Source organism: Tenrec ecaudatus, chromosome 18 (assembly GCF_050624435.1).
Source record: "Tenrec ecaudatus isolate mTenEca1 chromosome 18, mTenEca1.hap1, whole genome shotgun sequence".
In the NCBI taxonomy this organism is placed as follows: Eukaryota; Metazoa; Chordata; class Mammalia; order Afrosoricida; family Tenrecidae; genus Tenrec; species Tenrec ecaudatus.
The window spans coordinates 20,135,840-20,151,005 of NC_134547.1; the positions used below are offsets into that span (position 1 = coordinate 20,135,840).

General features: G+C 58.0%; 1 protein-coding gene across 1 annotated transcript in view; it reads right to left on the reverse strand.

Moving 5' to 3' along the window:
• The window catches only part of RYR1 (ryanodine receptor 1), a 135,329-nt gene that overhangs the window by 4,961 nt on the left and 115,202 nt on the right, over positions 1-15,166 (reverse strand). Inside the window, exons 92-101 of the mRNA XM_075536656.1 lie at positions 12,588-12,929; positions 9,677-10,483; positions 9,117-9,193; positions 8,441-8,591; positions 7,058-7,144; positions 6,286-6,537; positions 4,984-5,114; positions 2,001-2,043; positions 605-735; positions 446-506 (exon numbers count right to left, since the gene is read on the reverse strand). Of these exons, the coding sequence (XP_075392771.1) occupies positions 446-506; positions 605-735; positions 2,001-2,043; positions 4,984-5,114; positions 6,286-6,537; positions 7,058-7,144; positions 8,441-8,591; positions 9,117-9,193; positions 9,677-10,483; positions 12,588-12,929 (2,082 nt within the window). The remainder of the gene's footprint in view (positions 1-445; positions 507-604; positions 736-2,000; positions 2,044-4,983; positions 5,115-6,285; positions 6,538-7,057; positions 7,145-8,440; positions 8,592-9,116; positions 9,194-9,676; positions 10,484-12,587; positions 12,930-15,166) is intronic.

The window sequence follows — 15,166 nt, forward strand, 5'->3', positions numbered from 1 at the left end:
GGGTGTAGTACATTTTTTTCACCCATTCATCCACTGATGGGTGTTTCCAGTTTTAGCTCTTGTGACGACTGCAGCTTGAACGCCTGTGCGCGGATCTGAGTCCGCACGCCCAATCCAGAAACATCGAGGGCACGGAGCATGTGCCAGGGGTGCTGACTGGCTGGTGAGAACTTGGAGGTTCAGGGGTGCTTTGGGGAGCTGCTGCAGCTATCCTGGGGAGGGGGGAGTTGGGGAACTCTCCACAGAAGGATGTCGTCTGGGAATTCAGGAGCACTCAGAGGATGTCATGGGGGTCAGGGACACTCTGGGAAATGAGGAGCTAGGGGAGGTCAGTGTCAGGGGTACCCTGGGATCAGAGATAGACAGGGATCCAGGTGTCATTCCTTCATCAGGGACACCTAAGACTAGACCACCTCCTTCCCACCCCCTATGGGCCCCTCCTTACATTGTCTGTGAAGATGACCCCAAACTTCCAGATCTGGTACTTGACATCGATAGACATGATCCTGTATGGGGCGGGGAAGAGAGGATCAGATGGCCGGAAGTCACAATGGCCGCCTCCCCCACTTGATTCCCCAATCCTGCAGCAGGCCACCTGTCTCACCAGGTGAGCAGCCCTGGAGGGGGCTCTGGCTTGCGCTCGTTGTGGGCTGTGATCTCCAGAGAGGCCAGGTCCATGCCCAGCAGCTCAGCGATCCTCTCCCGCCCATAGATGTCACCGTGTTTGTCCAGGACCTGCACGGGGGTGGGGGGAGGACGGGGCCTGGGCAGTGAGGGCATGGCCGGGGCCATGGGTCTCAGCCTGCCGGGGGGCTGCTGGGGGACACCCTGAGCTTTGCGTGGGAAACTGGAGATGCCGTTTAAGAGCTTTCTCCAAGATCTTCAAGGCTGGGGATGGTTCCAAAAGCCCCACCCCCTGCATTTGCCAAATGAGCGGGAGTAATTTATTATTCTGACACTGACAGGCAAGGAAATACGCTGCAGTGGGTGGCTCAGGAGACAAAATCTCCGCTGTCCAGCAGGAGACCCAGGTTCGATCCCAGGCCAAGGAGCTACCACCCATCTGTAAGCGGTGGCCGCATGTTGCTATGGGGATCATTTGACTTGGACCCATGGTTAAGGCTCAGGTATGCAGCAGTCAAGGGTTCCAAAGGTGGGTTGCACTAGGTCAATCTGCACAAGAACTGACGGGCAGAGGACGGAACAAATTGTCACCGAGGACTAAGGCGCACTTGTGCCGAGCCATGGTCTTTTCAGTCTCCAGTGCATGTGAGAGTTGGACACTGGCTAAGGAAGACCGGGAAGAATATCGCATGTATCATGGACAAGACATGGACCTGTCTTGGATGTACAACCAGCATGCTGCCAGGAAGCAAGGAGAGCAAGACTTTCTCTCATCTACTTAGGACGTGGTGGAGAGCCCCGTCTCTGGAGGAGGACGTCATACTTGGTAAAGTGGAGGGGCGGCGAGAATGAGGAAGATCTTCCACGAGATGGTTTATCGCCGTGGCTGCAGCCTAAGAACTATGTGAGGATGGCTCAGGACTGGGCAGTGTTTTGTTCTGATGCTCACGGGGTCGCGATGGGCTGGACCCACACTTGGCTTTTCCATCAGTCCATCCGTTGATGGACACTTGGGTCTTTCCTGCCTCTGCCTCTTGTCAGTGCTGCTGCTACAAACATTCATGTACAAGGATTGGCTCGAGTGCCTGTTACCAGGGTTGCAAGTCGCTAGGCCACACGATCATTCTGTGATTAACTTCTTGAAAAGATACTGTACTATTTCTTGAGGACTCTGCTAGGCATTTGTGCTCTACACCTCCGTGTATATCAGGGGGGTAATGATTGTGCCCACTTCCAGATGGGGAAACTGATGCTTCTCAGAAAGGCCTGTGCCCAAGGACATACAGCCAGTGTTTGGCAGGGGCTGGCGGGGCTGGGAAGAAGAGACTCAGCTTGGGAGGGAGGCCCTTCCCGGTTCCCCATCCATATTCTCTCACCTTCCGCTTCACAAACTTGTCCCAGTAGTTGCTGGGGAAAGACCTGCAGAGAGAGAGAGAGAATGAGAAGCAGGAGGGAGAGAGGTGTTCAGCCAGCTCTGGGTGATTTGAAATTCTCTTCCTTACTAGGGAATCTTGCTTCTAACCCTTGTTTGCCTGAGACCAAAGCACAGTGAGGGGGGGCGGGCTACATCTGCCTTAAGGCCAGGTTCTCAACACCCATCTCCACCAAGGCCAACCATGCCCCCCACTGCCATCTCCGCAAGAGAGAGGCTGGGGCTTGGGATTGGAACCACGGCGTGTGAGAACCCACCGCGCCCAGGGAAGTTGGTTCTGACTCACAGTCACCCTCCAGGACAGGAGCAGAACTGGTCCCTCGGGTTTCCTGGTGGCATAATGGGTCATGTGTTGGGCTGCTCAGCACAAGGTCAACAGTTTGAAACCATCAGCCCAGTGGTGGGATTAACGTGATCACCACCTCACTGCCCAAAGGATAAGCTTTACAGATAAAAACTTACACTTGGAAAGGTAGTTTATTAGAAAACTACCATATATATGTTTTATGGATAAAAACTTATATATGGAAAGGTAGTTTAGGATTTCATACAGTTAATACTTAAATAAGAACAATAAAAGAGGTACATATTTTAAAAGAGGAATATAACTGTGTGATGCCCACATTGCGTGGGGTACCCAGCCTCTCACCTGGGAGAGCCCTGATTTGAACAACCAATTTGCCAAACTCAACAAAAAAATTTGGTAACAGTTCTGCAGAACCGGTGCGAACCGACTGAATCCCACCACGGCACCATCCCCTCTTAGGGAGAAAGCTGTGACTTTCCATTCCTGGAAAGAGTTAGTCTCAGAAACCTACAGGGAGGGGCAGTTCTACCCTGGCCATAGGGTGGCTGTGTTTCAGAATCAACTCGAGGGCAATGAGTTTTTAACCAAAAGGTCAGCTCTTTGAGGGCCAATCTTTCTTTCTGGTTCCATAGGGTTAAGGACGACGTTGAGGAAATAAAAGTTGTTTGGAAGACTCCAGGTATAGTTGCTCTGTATGTTGTGATGGGTAGAAGGGATGAAGTGAAGGGTGAGGGCAGGCCCTCACACCCTCCATCTTGGAGGGCCAATCTTAAAGGACCTAGAGTGCTCTCAGTGCCTGTGCGTGACTTCACAACCTCAAATTCGGCATCTTTATCTGAAAGAGCTTGCTCCTTTTAATATAAAATAGATTGAGTTATAGACAGGGAGTAGCTACAGAAAGAAGGACCTTCGTCCCTGATCCCATAAAGAATTTTGTGGGTGAAATTTCCGGGGGGTGGGTGGGAGGGGAGGTGTCAGGACAGGGCATGGGAGATTTGGACTGAGCCTGCACAACGGAGTACCTGTGATCTCACGAGACTACATTTCCCAGAAACCCTTGCTCCCCAGGGGTACTTTCAAAAAGAACTTCCTGCTTCTCTAGAGTGCGCATATTATAAAGCCTTTTTTTCACGTGGGCCGGTAAGGATAAATACCAGAGAGCAGGACCTGCAGGCTGGTGGGGTGATTTTTTTTCTCTTTCTCTTGGGAAATTCTTAATAAAAATTTTCTAAGTCGACCCTCCTCCAAAAAATAAAAAGGGTAGCTGTTCGAACCCCCAGCCCCTCCCGGGGAGAAAGAAACCCTCTGGGCAGTTCTCTGTGCCGGCCAGTCGCTTGTAGTGGCACGGACTACAAGCCTGGCAGGGGATACCTGTCGGAATCCACTAGATGCAACCAACAACTCCCTGGGGTAAGTCCCCCCCCCCCCCCGGAGAGGTTTCCTTTGGGATATCAAGTGGCAGTTACCAGTACACCCCACTACCTTTCCTTCCACTCACAGGGGTACTCGATGGGCCAGAGTGGAATTGCTCCACAGGGGCTTCTCAGACCGCTAGCTTTCTCCCGCAGAGCAGAGGGAGGGTTTGAACCTTCAAGCTTGCGGTTTGGCCCACGGTGCCACCAGGGCTCCATGGTCCGCATGGGGTGGGTTTTAAAGCACTCTAGAAGGCTAACAGCAGACTTGGCAGAGAGGAGAGAGGCACTCTCTAAGGACAGAGGCTGCTGCCCAGCCTGGGGTCCAGAAACTCCGAGGAGGTTAGCTGAACAGGGAAGCAGAGACCCCGGCTTCCCCCAAGGCCAACAGAGAGCCTTCCTAAGAGCTGGTACCCCAAATGTGGCCTTCCAGCCTCCTAAACAGAGAGCACCACTTAATCTCCGCGAAAACGTCCCACCTGCAGTATTTGCTATTGCCACTCTAAGAAGCTAGTAAGTATGCGCGGGGTGCTCACTGCAAGGTCAGCAGTTGGAATCCACGAGCCGCCCCATGGGAGAAAGACGAGGCCGTCAAGATTTCTCCCTAAGCTCACTGCCAGAGCTCATCCTGACTCAGAGCGATTCTCTAGGACAGGGTAAAACTGCCCCTGTGAGTTTCCGGGGAGGCTGTAACTCTTTCTCCCCTGAGCTCCTTCCTGGTGGTTGTGTACTGTTGACTGCCCTACACTGACCAGTCCACCCCCAGGGGACTGTCCTGTGAGGAGCTGGACTGGGGCAGCTCTGCAGTGTCCTGTCCCGCCCCTGAGTTGGAATGAACTGGAGCTAGTGAGTTCGGTTTTTGAAAAATAAATTAGGACAAAGGGTGGGAGAGGTATAGGTGGGGCCCAGAGACCCACCCCAGTGCCCATCTATGCACACCCCACCTCTTCCCTAAGGCCCCCTTTATGATCAAAACGATTTCGGATTTCCACTCCGGACATCTGGGTGAGGATCAGAGGGAAGAATAGGGGCAGGTTCTGGGGGGCTTGAACCAGACAGAATATCCGCCCCCCCCCACTTTTAATGTGAGGGGTATGTGTGTACTTTGGGGGCACAGAGGCTTAGGTCCCCGCAGGGGCTGGAGGGTCAGTGTTGGGGCCCAGACCCGGGCTCCCCAGACCGCCCCGAGGTGGGGGCGGGGTCCGTACGGCGTGTTGAGCACCAGGCGGTCCCACTGGCCCTTCACGTCGTCGTCCTCGGGCTGCTCCGTGATGTAGAGGCCGTCGAACTCCAGCTTTCGGGCCAGCTCCTTCTCCCGCTTAAAGATCACCAGGGGCACCTAGTGGGGGGACGGAGGAGAGCGGGGAGGGCGCGAGTCAGCGAGCGCACTGCAGACCCCGCCAGCGCACTGCAGACTCCGCAGAGCGCGGGTGCGACTCCCCGTTAGAGGAACACCCCAGTTGGGCTGAGACGCGGGGTTGGGAGTGGGTGGGTGAAGGATAAGAGCCATCAGATAAGTAGGGTGGGGAGGGGGTGGAGTCCTCGGGGTGCGGGACAGGAAGGGGGCGGAGCAGGTAAAGTTGGAGAGGAGCAGGCAGGGGGTGGGGAAGGAAAGGGGAGGAACCACTGGAGGGGTGGGATAGGGGAGGAGCAGGTAGAGGGAAGGAGCCATCCGAAGGGTGGGGTGGGAGAGGAGGAGGCACAGGAGGTGGGACAGGGAGGGCCGCAGCAGGCTGGAGGTGGGGGGGAGCACGTAGGGGATGGAGAGTAGGTAGCTGAGGAAGAAAGGGGTTGGAGCTGTCAAGAGGTGTGGGACAGGAACAGGAGGAGCAGCGGGGATTGGAGGAGCGGTTGGGACGCGGTGGGGGCGGAGCAGCCAGAGGTGGGCGGGAAGGGGGCGTCACGGGAGCAGGTCCTTTAGAGCCAGAGGACAGCCTAAGACTGCCCAGGGGTTCTCCAGGGAGAGCCATCTGAGTTCAGACCGTAAGGGCGAGTAAAAGGGCCGGCAGGGGAAGAGGGGTGGAAATGCGGCAAAGCACTCCAGACAGAGCCGCATCACCAAAAGTTCGGAGTCACAAGTCATCCGGTGGACAGGTGTCAAGATGCGCTACAGTAGTGAGACCTCAGGGAACCCAAGGGGAAGGGAGGTCTCCTAACACTATATCTGAGGTCAGCCTCTCCCCCAAACCCCATCCCCGGCCCGCTTAGCACCCATGTTCTGAGAGCCCCCACACACACATAGATTGTGATTCGCCAACTGACCACCCACCGTGCAGCAAATGCAACGGTTTCCAGTTAAAAATCAAGAAGTCCAAATAGGGAGTGGACAGGCCCCACATCCTCAGCTCGGACCTATGTCCATTCCCAGTTTGACCATTGTCCTTACTGAAGACCCAGTCCTGTAACCAGTTCCTCCGCCCTCAGCCCCTCTGGCCGCAGGACCCTTCCTCTGGGCCCAGCCCCGGCCTCCCCTTCCCAGGCCTTGCACGAGCGCTGCACCCTGGGCCCACCTTGAGGCAGTTGTAGCCAATGATGCAGAGGAAGGCCACCAGTGTGTGCAGCAGGCTCAGGCAACGCAGGGCAGGCTCCATGTAGCCTGTGCTTTCCTCCAGGAAGTAGTAAACCATGTTGTCATCCTCGTCGCCCTCGGCCTCCTCCCCGGCCCCTGAGCCCCAGCCAGAGCCGCCGCCAGAGCCTGCGCCAGATGCGTCCCCTGCTGCTGAGCCTTCGAGGTCATCCTCCCCAGGAGGAGAGTCTGAGACCTGATGCGGGGAGAGTTCTGTCAGCCCGGTGTCTTGGGCCTTGCACCTGGCCTTGCCCTACCCAGAACCCACTAGCGAAACAATAGCTTCCTTCAAGGGGGTGCTCTGTCAGTCTTCGTGAGACTGTCAGTCAACACCAAGGGCCGGGCCTAGGACCTAAGCTAACAAATCGGACTCTGTCCTCGGTGTTTGCATGCTGAACTGACAGGCAAAGTGGTAGGGTTGATTGGCCTTGATCTTGAAAACCTAAAGCAGGAGTGTCAAACTGGCGGCCCGCAAGGTAATTTTTTGTGGCCCACGATGCTCTGATAAAATGTACCGAGGGAATTGGCACATCGCAGAGCTGGGCACGGAGCTCACTGCTGGTTCCAGGTGAACCCAGATACCCATACTCACCTCCTCAGGGTGAGCCAGGTGTCCAGGCCATGCCCACCCAACACCTGCCCCATCTCTGCCACAGCAGACCCTCCCGCCCCACGGCCTGCCTGGCTGAGAGGAGCCTTGTGCTCAGGACTGGTACCTTATAAAAAAGTAAGATGAAGTTGATGGCAAACGCCAAGAAGAGAGCGAGGAAGCGCAGGGTGTAAAAGTTCCGAGAGAGGTAGTTCTAGACGAGGGGGGGGAGAGAGAGAGAAAAAGAGCCAGCTCACCGTCCACGATCCATCCCGCCATCACCCCCAATCAAAGTATCTGTACCCTCAACACCAGGTCCCAGGTGGATGACCCACTAAGTACTAGTGTTGACTGACTAGGAGTCCTGGTAGTGTAGTTAGTGGTGACAGGTCGGGCTGTTCACTGCAAGGTCAGCAGTTTGAAACCACCAGCTGCTCCGTGGGAGAAAGATGAGGCATTCTATGCCCATAAAGAGTTATAGTCTCAGACACCCACAGAGTCGACCTTGCCTTGCAGGGTCACTAGCAGTCCGAATCGACCCTATGGTAGTGTGTGGACTGAGGCCTGGGTTCAGTGTTTTCCATCTATTCTGTATGTCACAAGAGAACCGCATCCCATGGGCTTTCGAAGGTTGATTTTGGCAGGAGGAGGTCATGAGACCTACGGGTGGACTCAAATCTCCAGCCTGGTAGTTGAGGGCACTCACCAGGTATGTCACCCAGAGTCCTTTATGGACCCGAGCTTGTTTGAATCTTATCACCAGCCTAGGAAGTAGGTGCCCCTTTTTACAGAGAAAGAAACGGAGGCTCAAGGAGGTGAAGTGTTTTGCCCAAGGTCAGAGAGCCACAAAGGGACAGATCTGGGGTTTGAACCAGGTCCACACTGTCAGCCACTCTACGCTGCTTCCACAGGAGGTGACCCCAGGCAGGGGGCAGGTTCCATTTTTCCTCTCCCTTTTTCTCTTTCCCTTTGACCCTGCAGCCTGATTCAGCCCCTGAATTCTACTGGAGCCCACTTCTTTCCAACATGGCCATTTGAGACTGGAGTGGAGAAAGGCCGAGGAGAGCCTGGGCCCCCTGCCTGCCCGCCCACAGTCCTCCCTTCTTCTCGGCCTGGGTGAGGAACTCAAGCCCCACTTCTTGCCCCTGGGGGATGACAGAGGGGCTCAGACTAGAAAGCCCCTCCTTGCAAGAACCAGGACCACGGCCTCAGCTGGAATGAGCAGCAGCGGAGGATGGATCCAGGTCAGGAGGGGTCCACCTAGGCAGGCGGTCCCAGATGAGCAACAGTGTGGAGGTGGCATGAGGATCATAAGCAGGGAGGTGCTTGAGAGTCGATGGAGGGCCACCAGGAAACGCTGCCAGGGGCTCATGTCCTTGCCCTCTCCCCCAGCGTGGCTTCTCCTCAGAGATGCAGCTGGCATGGGTGGTGGAGCTTAAGGGGAGGTAGGTGTAGATGGCGGGCTCTCCCTGGGAGAGGCAGGTTCAATGTGCCCCTGTGGGATCCTCACCAAGAACTTCACCCTCTGCACTTCTAGTTCTTCCCAGAATTCCATGCCACCACCCTTGGCGTCCTCCTTCTTTGAAGGAGGTGGAGGAGGTGCCGCCTTGGGCGATTCTGGTGGGGGCTCAGGGGCTTCTTCCTTCTCCCCGTTCTCGGCGCTGCAGGGCATGACACATGGAAGGTCAGGAGGTGGGCAGGCAGTGTGCTCATTCATTCATTCATTCATTCAGAACCATCACTAGGGACCCAGCCCACACCTGGCCCAGAACTGGGTGGTACCAGGGTCATTGGGTGCTAAGACAGCTCTGTTTTCATGGGAGGCAGGCTGGTCACCAAGCCATGATTGCCCAGAGTGGCCAGGGTTGGGCTGGAGAAGTCCAAGGGGTGCGGGAGACCAGAGATGAGGTCTCTTCATCTCAGGAGGGATGTCAAGGGTGGCTTCCTGGAGGAGGTGAGTAAGGATGCAGGGGACTCGGGTAAAGCTTGGGGGCAGGGGCTCCAGGTCATGGGAACAGAACATGCTGAGGCTAGGAGGTGAGTGGGGGTGGGGGTGGGCGGGAACTCATCCCCCTTCCTCTGTGCTGGGCTGAGTGAAGTCCAGGATTCCCTCTGTCTGGCCCAGACCTCAAGGGACTCTCTGTCTAAGAGGAAGACAATGATATGAAGGCCCCAAGGCCACTCACTCGGCTTTCTCCGGCTCTGGCTCAGGTTCGGGCTCCGGCTCTGGTTCTGGCAGCACCTCCTCTTCCTCTCCTTCCACCTGGAGGTGGGGCAAGTATCAAGGAACTCCAGCCCTCACCCCAAGCACCCCCATCCCCCACTTTCTGATCATTTCCCTGGTCACTCTAAGCATCACCTCCCTACAAGGAGAGAGATCATGAATCCCATTATACAGAGGGGAACCTGAGGCTCAGGATGCTTGTCATGCCAAAAGCATTGTACAGGGACAGGAGACTCAGTCACAGGTGTCCCAGACTTCCTAACCCTCCGTATTCCTGTGCACCACTGAGGGTCTGTCTCCTCCAGGGTCCCTGGCCCTCTCATGTCCTCCTGGTTCTTGGGTCCTTTTCTCCCCAGCGTTGGTCTTTGGGTCTCTGCTCTCCCAGGGGGCCGATCCCCAGGTCTCCCTCTCAGCATCTCGACCACTCCCAGCCCCATCGCCCTTTGATCTTCCTTCCGGGGTTGCTGGCTATCGTCAAGTCACCTCCACCCCAGGTTCTCTGCAGGGTCATCCCCTTCTCACCCCCAGCTTCCTCTTGAGGATGGGGGAACCCTCGGGCGTGGGTGGCTCCACGGGCGTCGTGTCTCCCATGTCCCCAAGGCCGCCGGCTGACCCTTCGGGCCGGAAGGGCCCTCCGTCGGCCGCGACCCGGGCCCCGTCCGCGCCGCCCGCTCCGGCCTCGCCCGCCGCCGCCTCCTCGTCGCCGGCGCCCTCGGCCGCTTCGCCCGCGCCCTCGCCCTCGGCGTCGGCGCCCGCCCCGGGCGGCTGCTCGCCGTGCACCTCGTCGCTGGTGGGGTCGGGCATGCCGGCCAGGAGCTCCGTCACCGTCACCTTCTTGGCCCCCTCCACCAGGCCGCCGCCGAACAGGGAGCCCCAGAGCAGGCGCAGCGCGCCCGCCGCCGCGCCCGCGCCCGCCGCGCCCGCGCTCCGCGCCGCCGCCGCCAGCAGCCCGGCCGCCGCCGCCGCCGCCTCCCGCGCGGTCAGCCGCCGCAGCCGCCGCACGCGCCGCCGCAGGCTCCGGTAGCTCAGGCCGCGCAGCGCCCGGGCCGCCGCCGCCGCCGGCCAGCCGCCCAGCCCCGCCGCCGCCGCCGCGGGCGCGGGCGCGCCCTCGGGCCCCGCCGCCGCCGCCTCCGCGCCCTCGCCCGCCGCCTCGCTGGCCGCGCCCTCGTCCTCGTCGTCGGGCGCCTCGCCCTCGACCTCGGAGATCTGCGCGGCGATCTGCATCTCGAAGATGGTGTCCTCGCAGAAGCTCACGAAGAGCTCCATCTTCTCGGACTCGCCGCCCTCGTTCACCACGTCGAAGATGAACTGCCGCTTGGACTCCTTCACCTGCGGGCGGGCACGGGGACGCACAGGTGCTGGGGGCCGCGGCGACCACCAAGGGCGCGGGCGATGATCCCTGGGTAACCTCGAGCGCGCCCTCCGTGGGCACCCCAGGTCCACTGATTCCCTCCGCACACGCTCCCGCAGCCCCAGGCGCTGGCTTAACCCCATTTTACAGAGGAGGAATTAAAGACGCTGGGAGTGTCCGCGCGGAGAAGCAGCAGAGGGAGGATTAGAACTCCAAACTCCACCGTATCCAGATTCCATTCTGCCTGTTCACCCCTCTCTGGGCCTGAGCTCCCCCTCCCACCCCTTTACGCAGAGAAGTAGGACATGCGTTACAGCGCCGTGAGGATCCGTGCAGGCCCTCGGTGCTGAATTCGCTGTTTGAACAAACCCACTGCCTTCGAGTGGATTCTGACTCAGCCACCCTCCAGGGCAGGGGTGGGAGCAGCCGGCCTCCTCTGCTTTCCTCCTAGGGGCTACGGGGGTTGAACCGTCGGCCCCGAGGGTTAGCAGCCCAACGCAGCGCACAGCGCCATCACGGCTCCCCAGCAGCAACATGCGCCTGATAAACAGCGCACCATGCCACTCTTCCAGGGCTGCGTGGGTGCTGTTGGGCCAGGCTGCAGGCGGGAGAAGCGAACAGTAGTAGGTGGGGTGTGCTGGAGAACAATGGTGTGGCCTAAGGAGCCCCAGCGGTGGCACGTGAGAGCGTCTGAGAGGCGGGGCATCCGGGGCTCAGTGTACTGGGGGACGTTCATACTAGGGCAGAAATGTTGGGGGCCTGAGCCCTCCAAAGGTGTTCACATGTACGATGGGCCTGCAAGTTGTGTAATGAATGTGTGTGAGTAGGGCCTGAGTGTGCAAGGGGGGCTCAGACGACAGTGAGAGGCTTGGACTTCGTGGGGCAGAAGCCCAGGTGTGTATGAGCCAGGGTCACCAAGGAGGAGCGGTGGCTCAGTTATGGAGCAGGTGTGCAAGCCAACGGGCCACACATCAGAGCCAGGGAGGGGAGAGCAAAGCACATGGGCGAAAGTGCAGGTGCCTGGGGGCAGGTGAGGATGTGGGAGGGCTTGGTGTGCAAGGCCTGAGCAAGAACCAGAGTAGGGCTTCAGGCGGAGGACATGCTACAGTTGTGTGGGAAGCAGCGTCCCACACATGACAGAAGTGTGTGCAGGGGGCAGGGGCCATGGGTGTGCACGTGCTTTCAAAGGGGGTAGAGGGTGTGTGAGCATTTGGGGCAGCGCTTGTGAGTTGAGACAGCACGCGTGGGGGCTGTGTGGATGGGTGTGACAGTGGTCCCAGTGTGCGGGGGTGGTCAAGGGGTGCTGAAGCCCCAGGCCAGGGCATGGGGGGTGAGGGCGGTGACAGAGTGACTGAGGAAGGGACACTCAATTTCAGGAGGGCACTGAGGACCTTATGGGGGAAGTGTGAGTGTGGGTGAGGTGAGCACCCACCTGTGGGACCAGGGTAAGTGGGATGGGCGTGATCTGCTAGGACCCCAGTGGGCCTCTGAGGGCTGACTGGCAAGGAGTCCTGGTGGCAGAGTGGTTCCATGCTGGACCGCTAACTGCAAGGTCAGCTGTTTGAAACCAGCAGCAGCTCCAGGAGAAAAAGATGGGGCTTTCTGTCTCGGGAACCCACAGGGGGCAGTTATACCCTGTCCTACAGGGTCGCTATAAGTTGGCATGAACTCAATGGCAGTGAGCCTGGTGTGGTAGAAGGCGTGGCAGTGCACACAGGGGTAGGCTACCACGGTGGGCCAGGGCACCTGAGAGGGCAAACAGAGATGGCTCAGAGATGTGCATCAGGGCCACAGGGGCACATCAGAGCTCACGGTGAGGGTGCAAGGGGTGGACAGGCTGCACGAGTAGTCACAGGGAGCACACTGGGGGGAGGGGTGCTGCCACACACGCTGGAGGTGCAGGGGGCATGCAAGGGCAGGCAAGGCCCACGTGTGTGTGCACAGGCATGAACATGGGCATCCAGCCAGCCCCCTCCCTCCCAGACCTGCGGAACAGATATGTCAGGTGGGCCCGGCCCTCCAGGCGTGCAAGGCTTGGACCCCGGCGAAAGCCTGCGTGTGAGCATGCGCGCGCCGGCTGACCTGGGGCATCTCCCACTGGGCGCGGTTGGTCTCTGAGATCTCGAAGTAGATGCGCTCGATGCGGCGCGAGGCGCCCATGATCTCAATGCGGCCCAGGTAGGGCCGGAAGTACTCCAGGATGCTCTCGGCCAGCTCTAGGAAGTTGCGCAGGCGCTGGTCGTGCGGCACGTGCTCGGACAGGTTGGTCAGCAGCACGGCCACGTTGAAGCCGATGTCGCGGGCCGGCTCCTCAAAGCGGTTGGCGAACTCTTCACAGTTGATCATCTCGTTCTCGTCCGCTTCGGAGCAAGAAAGCAGGAACTGGATCTCGGGCCCCGAGAACTGCTTCTGGCTGTCCATGGCCTGGAGGGGGTAGATCAGCAAGGCAGCAGGGGTGTCAACGCTGGCCTTAGTGGGGGGAGGTTCTGGACTTTCCACGGGGCCAGGAGAGGCCAGAATCGTAACCCCAGCGCCATGGCTGACACCAGCACGTTAGCATGGGCCAAGGCAGCTGTGGGCTAGGCTGTCCTGGCTCCAAAGAGAACGCAATGTCTGCTTTGCGACAGAACGGAGCCACCATCCACAGGAAGATGCATTCCAGTTCTGAGAGGGTACACATCCCCAAGGGTCCCTCTCAGAAGGGACGACGGCTGGAACTCTTGCCAAACACCACCTGAGAGGCCTCCCAGACCACCGCCCACACACACCCGGCCCACACGCTCCTCGCTGCAGCTGTAAGGAGGCCTACTGGCACAGTGGGTTAAGTGTCGGGATGCTAACTGAAAGGTCAGGGGTGGTTGGAACCCCCCAGCCATGGAAAAAAGATGGGGCAGCGGCTTCCATAAAGAGGTTTAGAGTTCAACGATGATGTACCCCTGGCCAGCTCCAGGGGCCTCTGCTTCTTGTGTGTGTGTGTGTGGGGGGGGGGGTGTCCAAGCACCTGGGATCAGGGAGACGGGGGGGGGGGGGGGGGGCAGAGGTGTATGTCTCCCTAGCTTCTCCCTGGGCCTTATCTCCGAGGTCCCATACCTACACCACACACCTCCTTCTACCTTAAGGTTAACTCCATAAAAAAAGCTTACTACCATCAAATAGATTCTGACTCACAAGGCCCCTCTAAAAGCAGGGTAAAACTGCCTATTTGGGTTTCAAAGGCTGTAAATATTTACAGGAGCAGAAAGCTTCATCTTTTCCCCAAGGCATGGCTGGTGGGCTTGAACCACCAACCCTGTCTTTAGCGGCCCAATGCCTAATCCACTGGACCACCTGAGCTCTCTACCTCTGAATCAGGGAACTGCTTTTCCTTCCTTCCAGGTGGAAACAGCTCCTGGCCATTGTTAAATCCAGGTCTGGCCAGCCCTCTGGTTCCTGTCCCCCCTCACCCTGCCCACTGCCTCCAGAGTTTTGTAAACAGCAAGCAAACCCAGACTAGTTGCCAGGCTTGGATTTCCCATGGGCTGGAGTAGAACTGCCGACATTGCGGAAGCATGTTTCCTGGCCTTTCTCACAAGCAACTCTGGGTAGATCGGAACTGCCAACGCTTACATTTCAGTTCTTCCCCCCAAGACCTCTTTTATCTCCCCCTACTACCATCTACAGCAACAAAATAACTGACATCTAGCACAGTGGGGAAAGGGGGCGGGGGTGGTTGGGGGGGCGGGGGAGAGGGCCTGTTGCCCAAGATGTCTTGAAAGTGTCTCAAAGCAAGGATGCTTCTTTGAGGACTCAGGCGTGCCTGCCCCAAGCCACCGTCTTTTCAATGTCCTCTTCGGCCTGTGAGGGTCGGACCCTGAATGGGGAAGACCAAGGAAGAACCAATGCACTTGAATGTGGTGCTGGCGAAGAAGACAGAGTACCGTGGACTGCGGAAAGAACAAACGAGCCCGTCTTGGAAGGGCAGCCAGAAGGCTCCTTAGAGGCAAGGGCGGGAGACTTCCTCTCACACCCCTTGGACAGGCTGTCAGGAGAGAACAGTCCCAGGAAAAGGGTGTCATGCTTAGTAGAGGGGCAGGGAAAACGAGGAAGGCCCTCGCCAAGGTGGATCGACGTGATGGCTGCAATGATGGGCTCAAACGTAAGCACACCTGTGCGGCGGAAGCAGGACCAGGCAGTGCTTCATTCTGTTGTACATCAGGTTGCTAGGAGTCGAACCGACTAGAGGGCACCTAACAAAAGCAGCAACAGCACCGTGGAGGCCTCGGGAGATCAAGGGGAAATAAACAGCCATGTCCCTGCCACCCAGGAGTACATGTTCCTATGCTCTGTAAACATTTATTTTCTAGCTTAGGTAATTGCTCTGATCCGCTGAGACTTACCCTGGCCCCTCAACTGGGTGTTTCCCAGCTCTGCCCATGTGGTGTGACCCCACGGAGCAAGCAGCTGTTTTCACTGCAGCGCCGTATTCCTTTTCAGTCAGCAACATCGCTCTTTGCTACCCTGATGGTGGGCATTGAGGGTGGTTTGCATGTGTTCGTTTTATGGACAACATTTTCATTGGAGCCCTGGTGGCGTAGTAGGTTACTTGCTGGGCTACTAACCACAAAGACAGTAGTTTGAAACCACCAGCTGCTCTTTGGGAGAAAGATGAGGCTTTCTGCTTC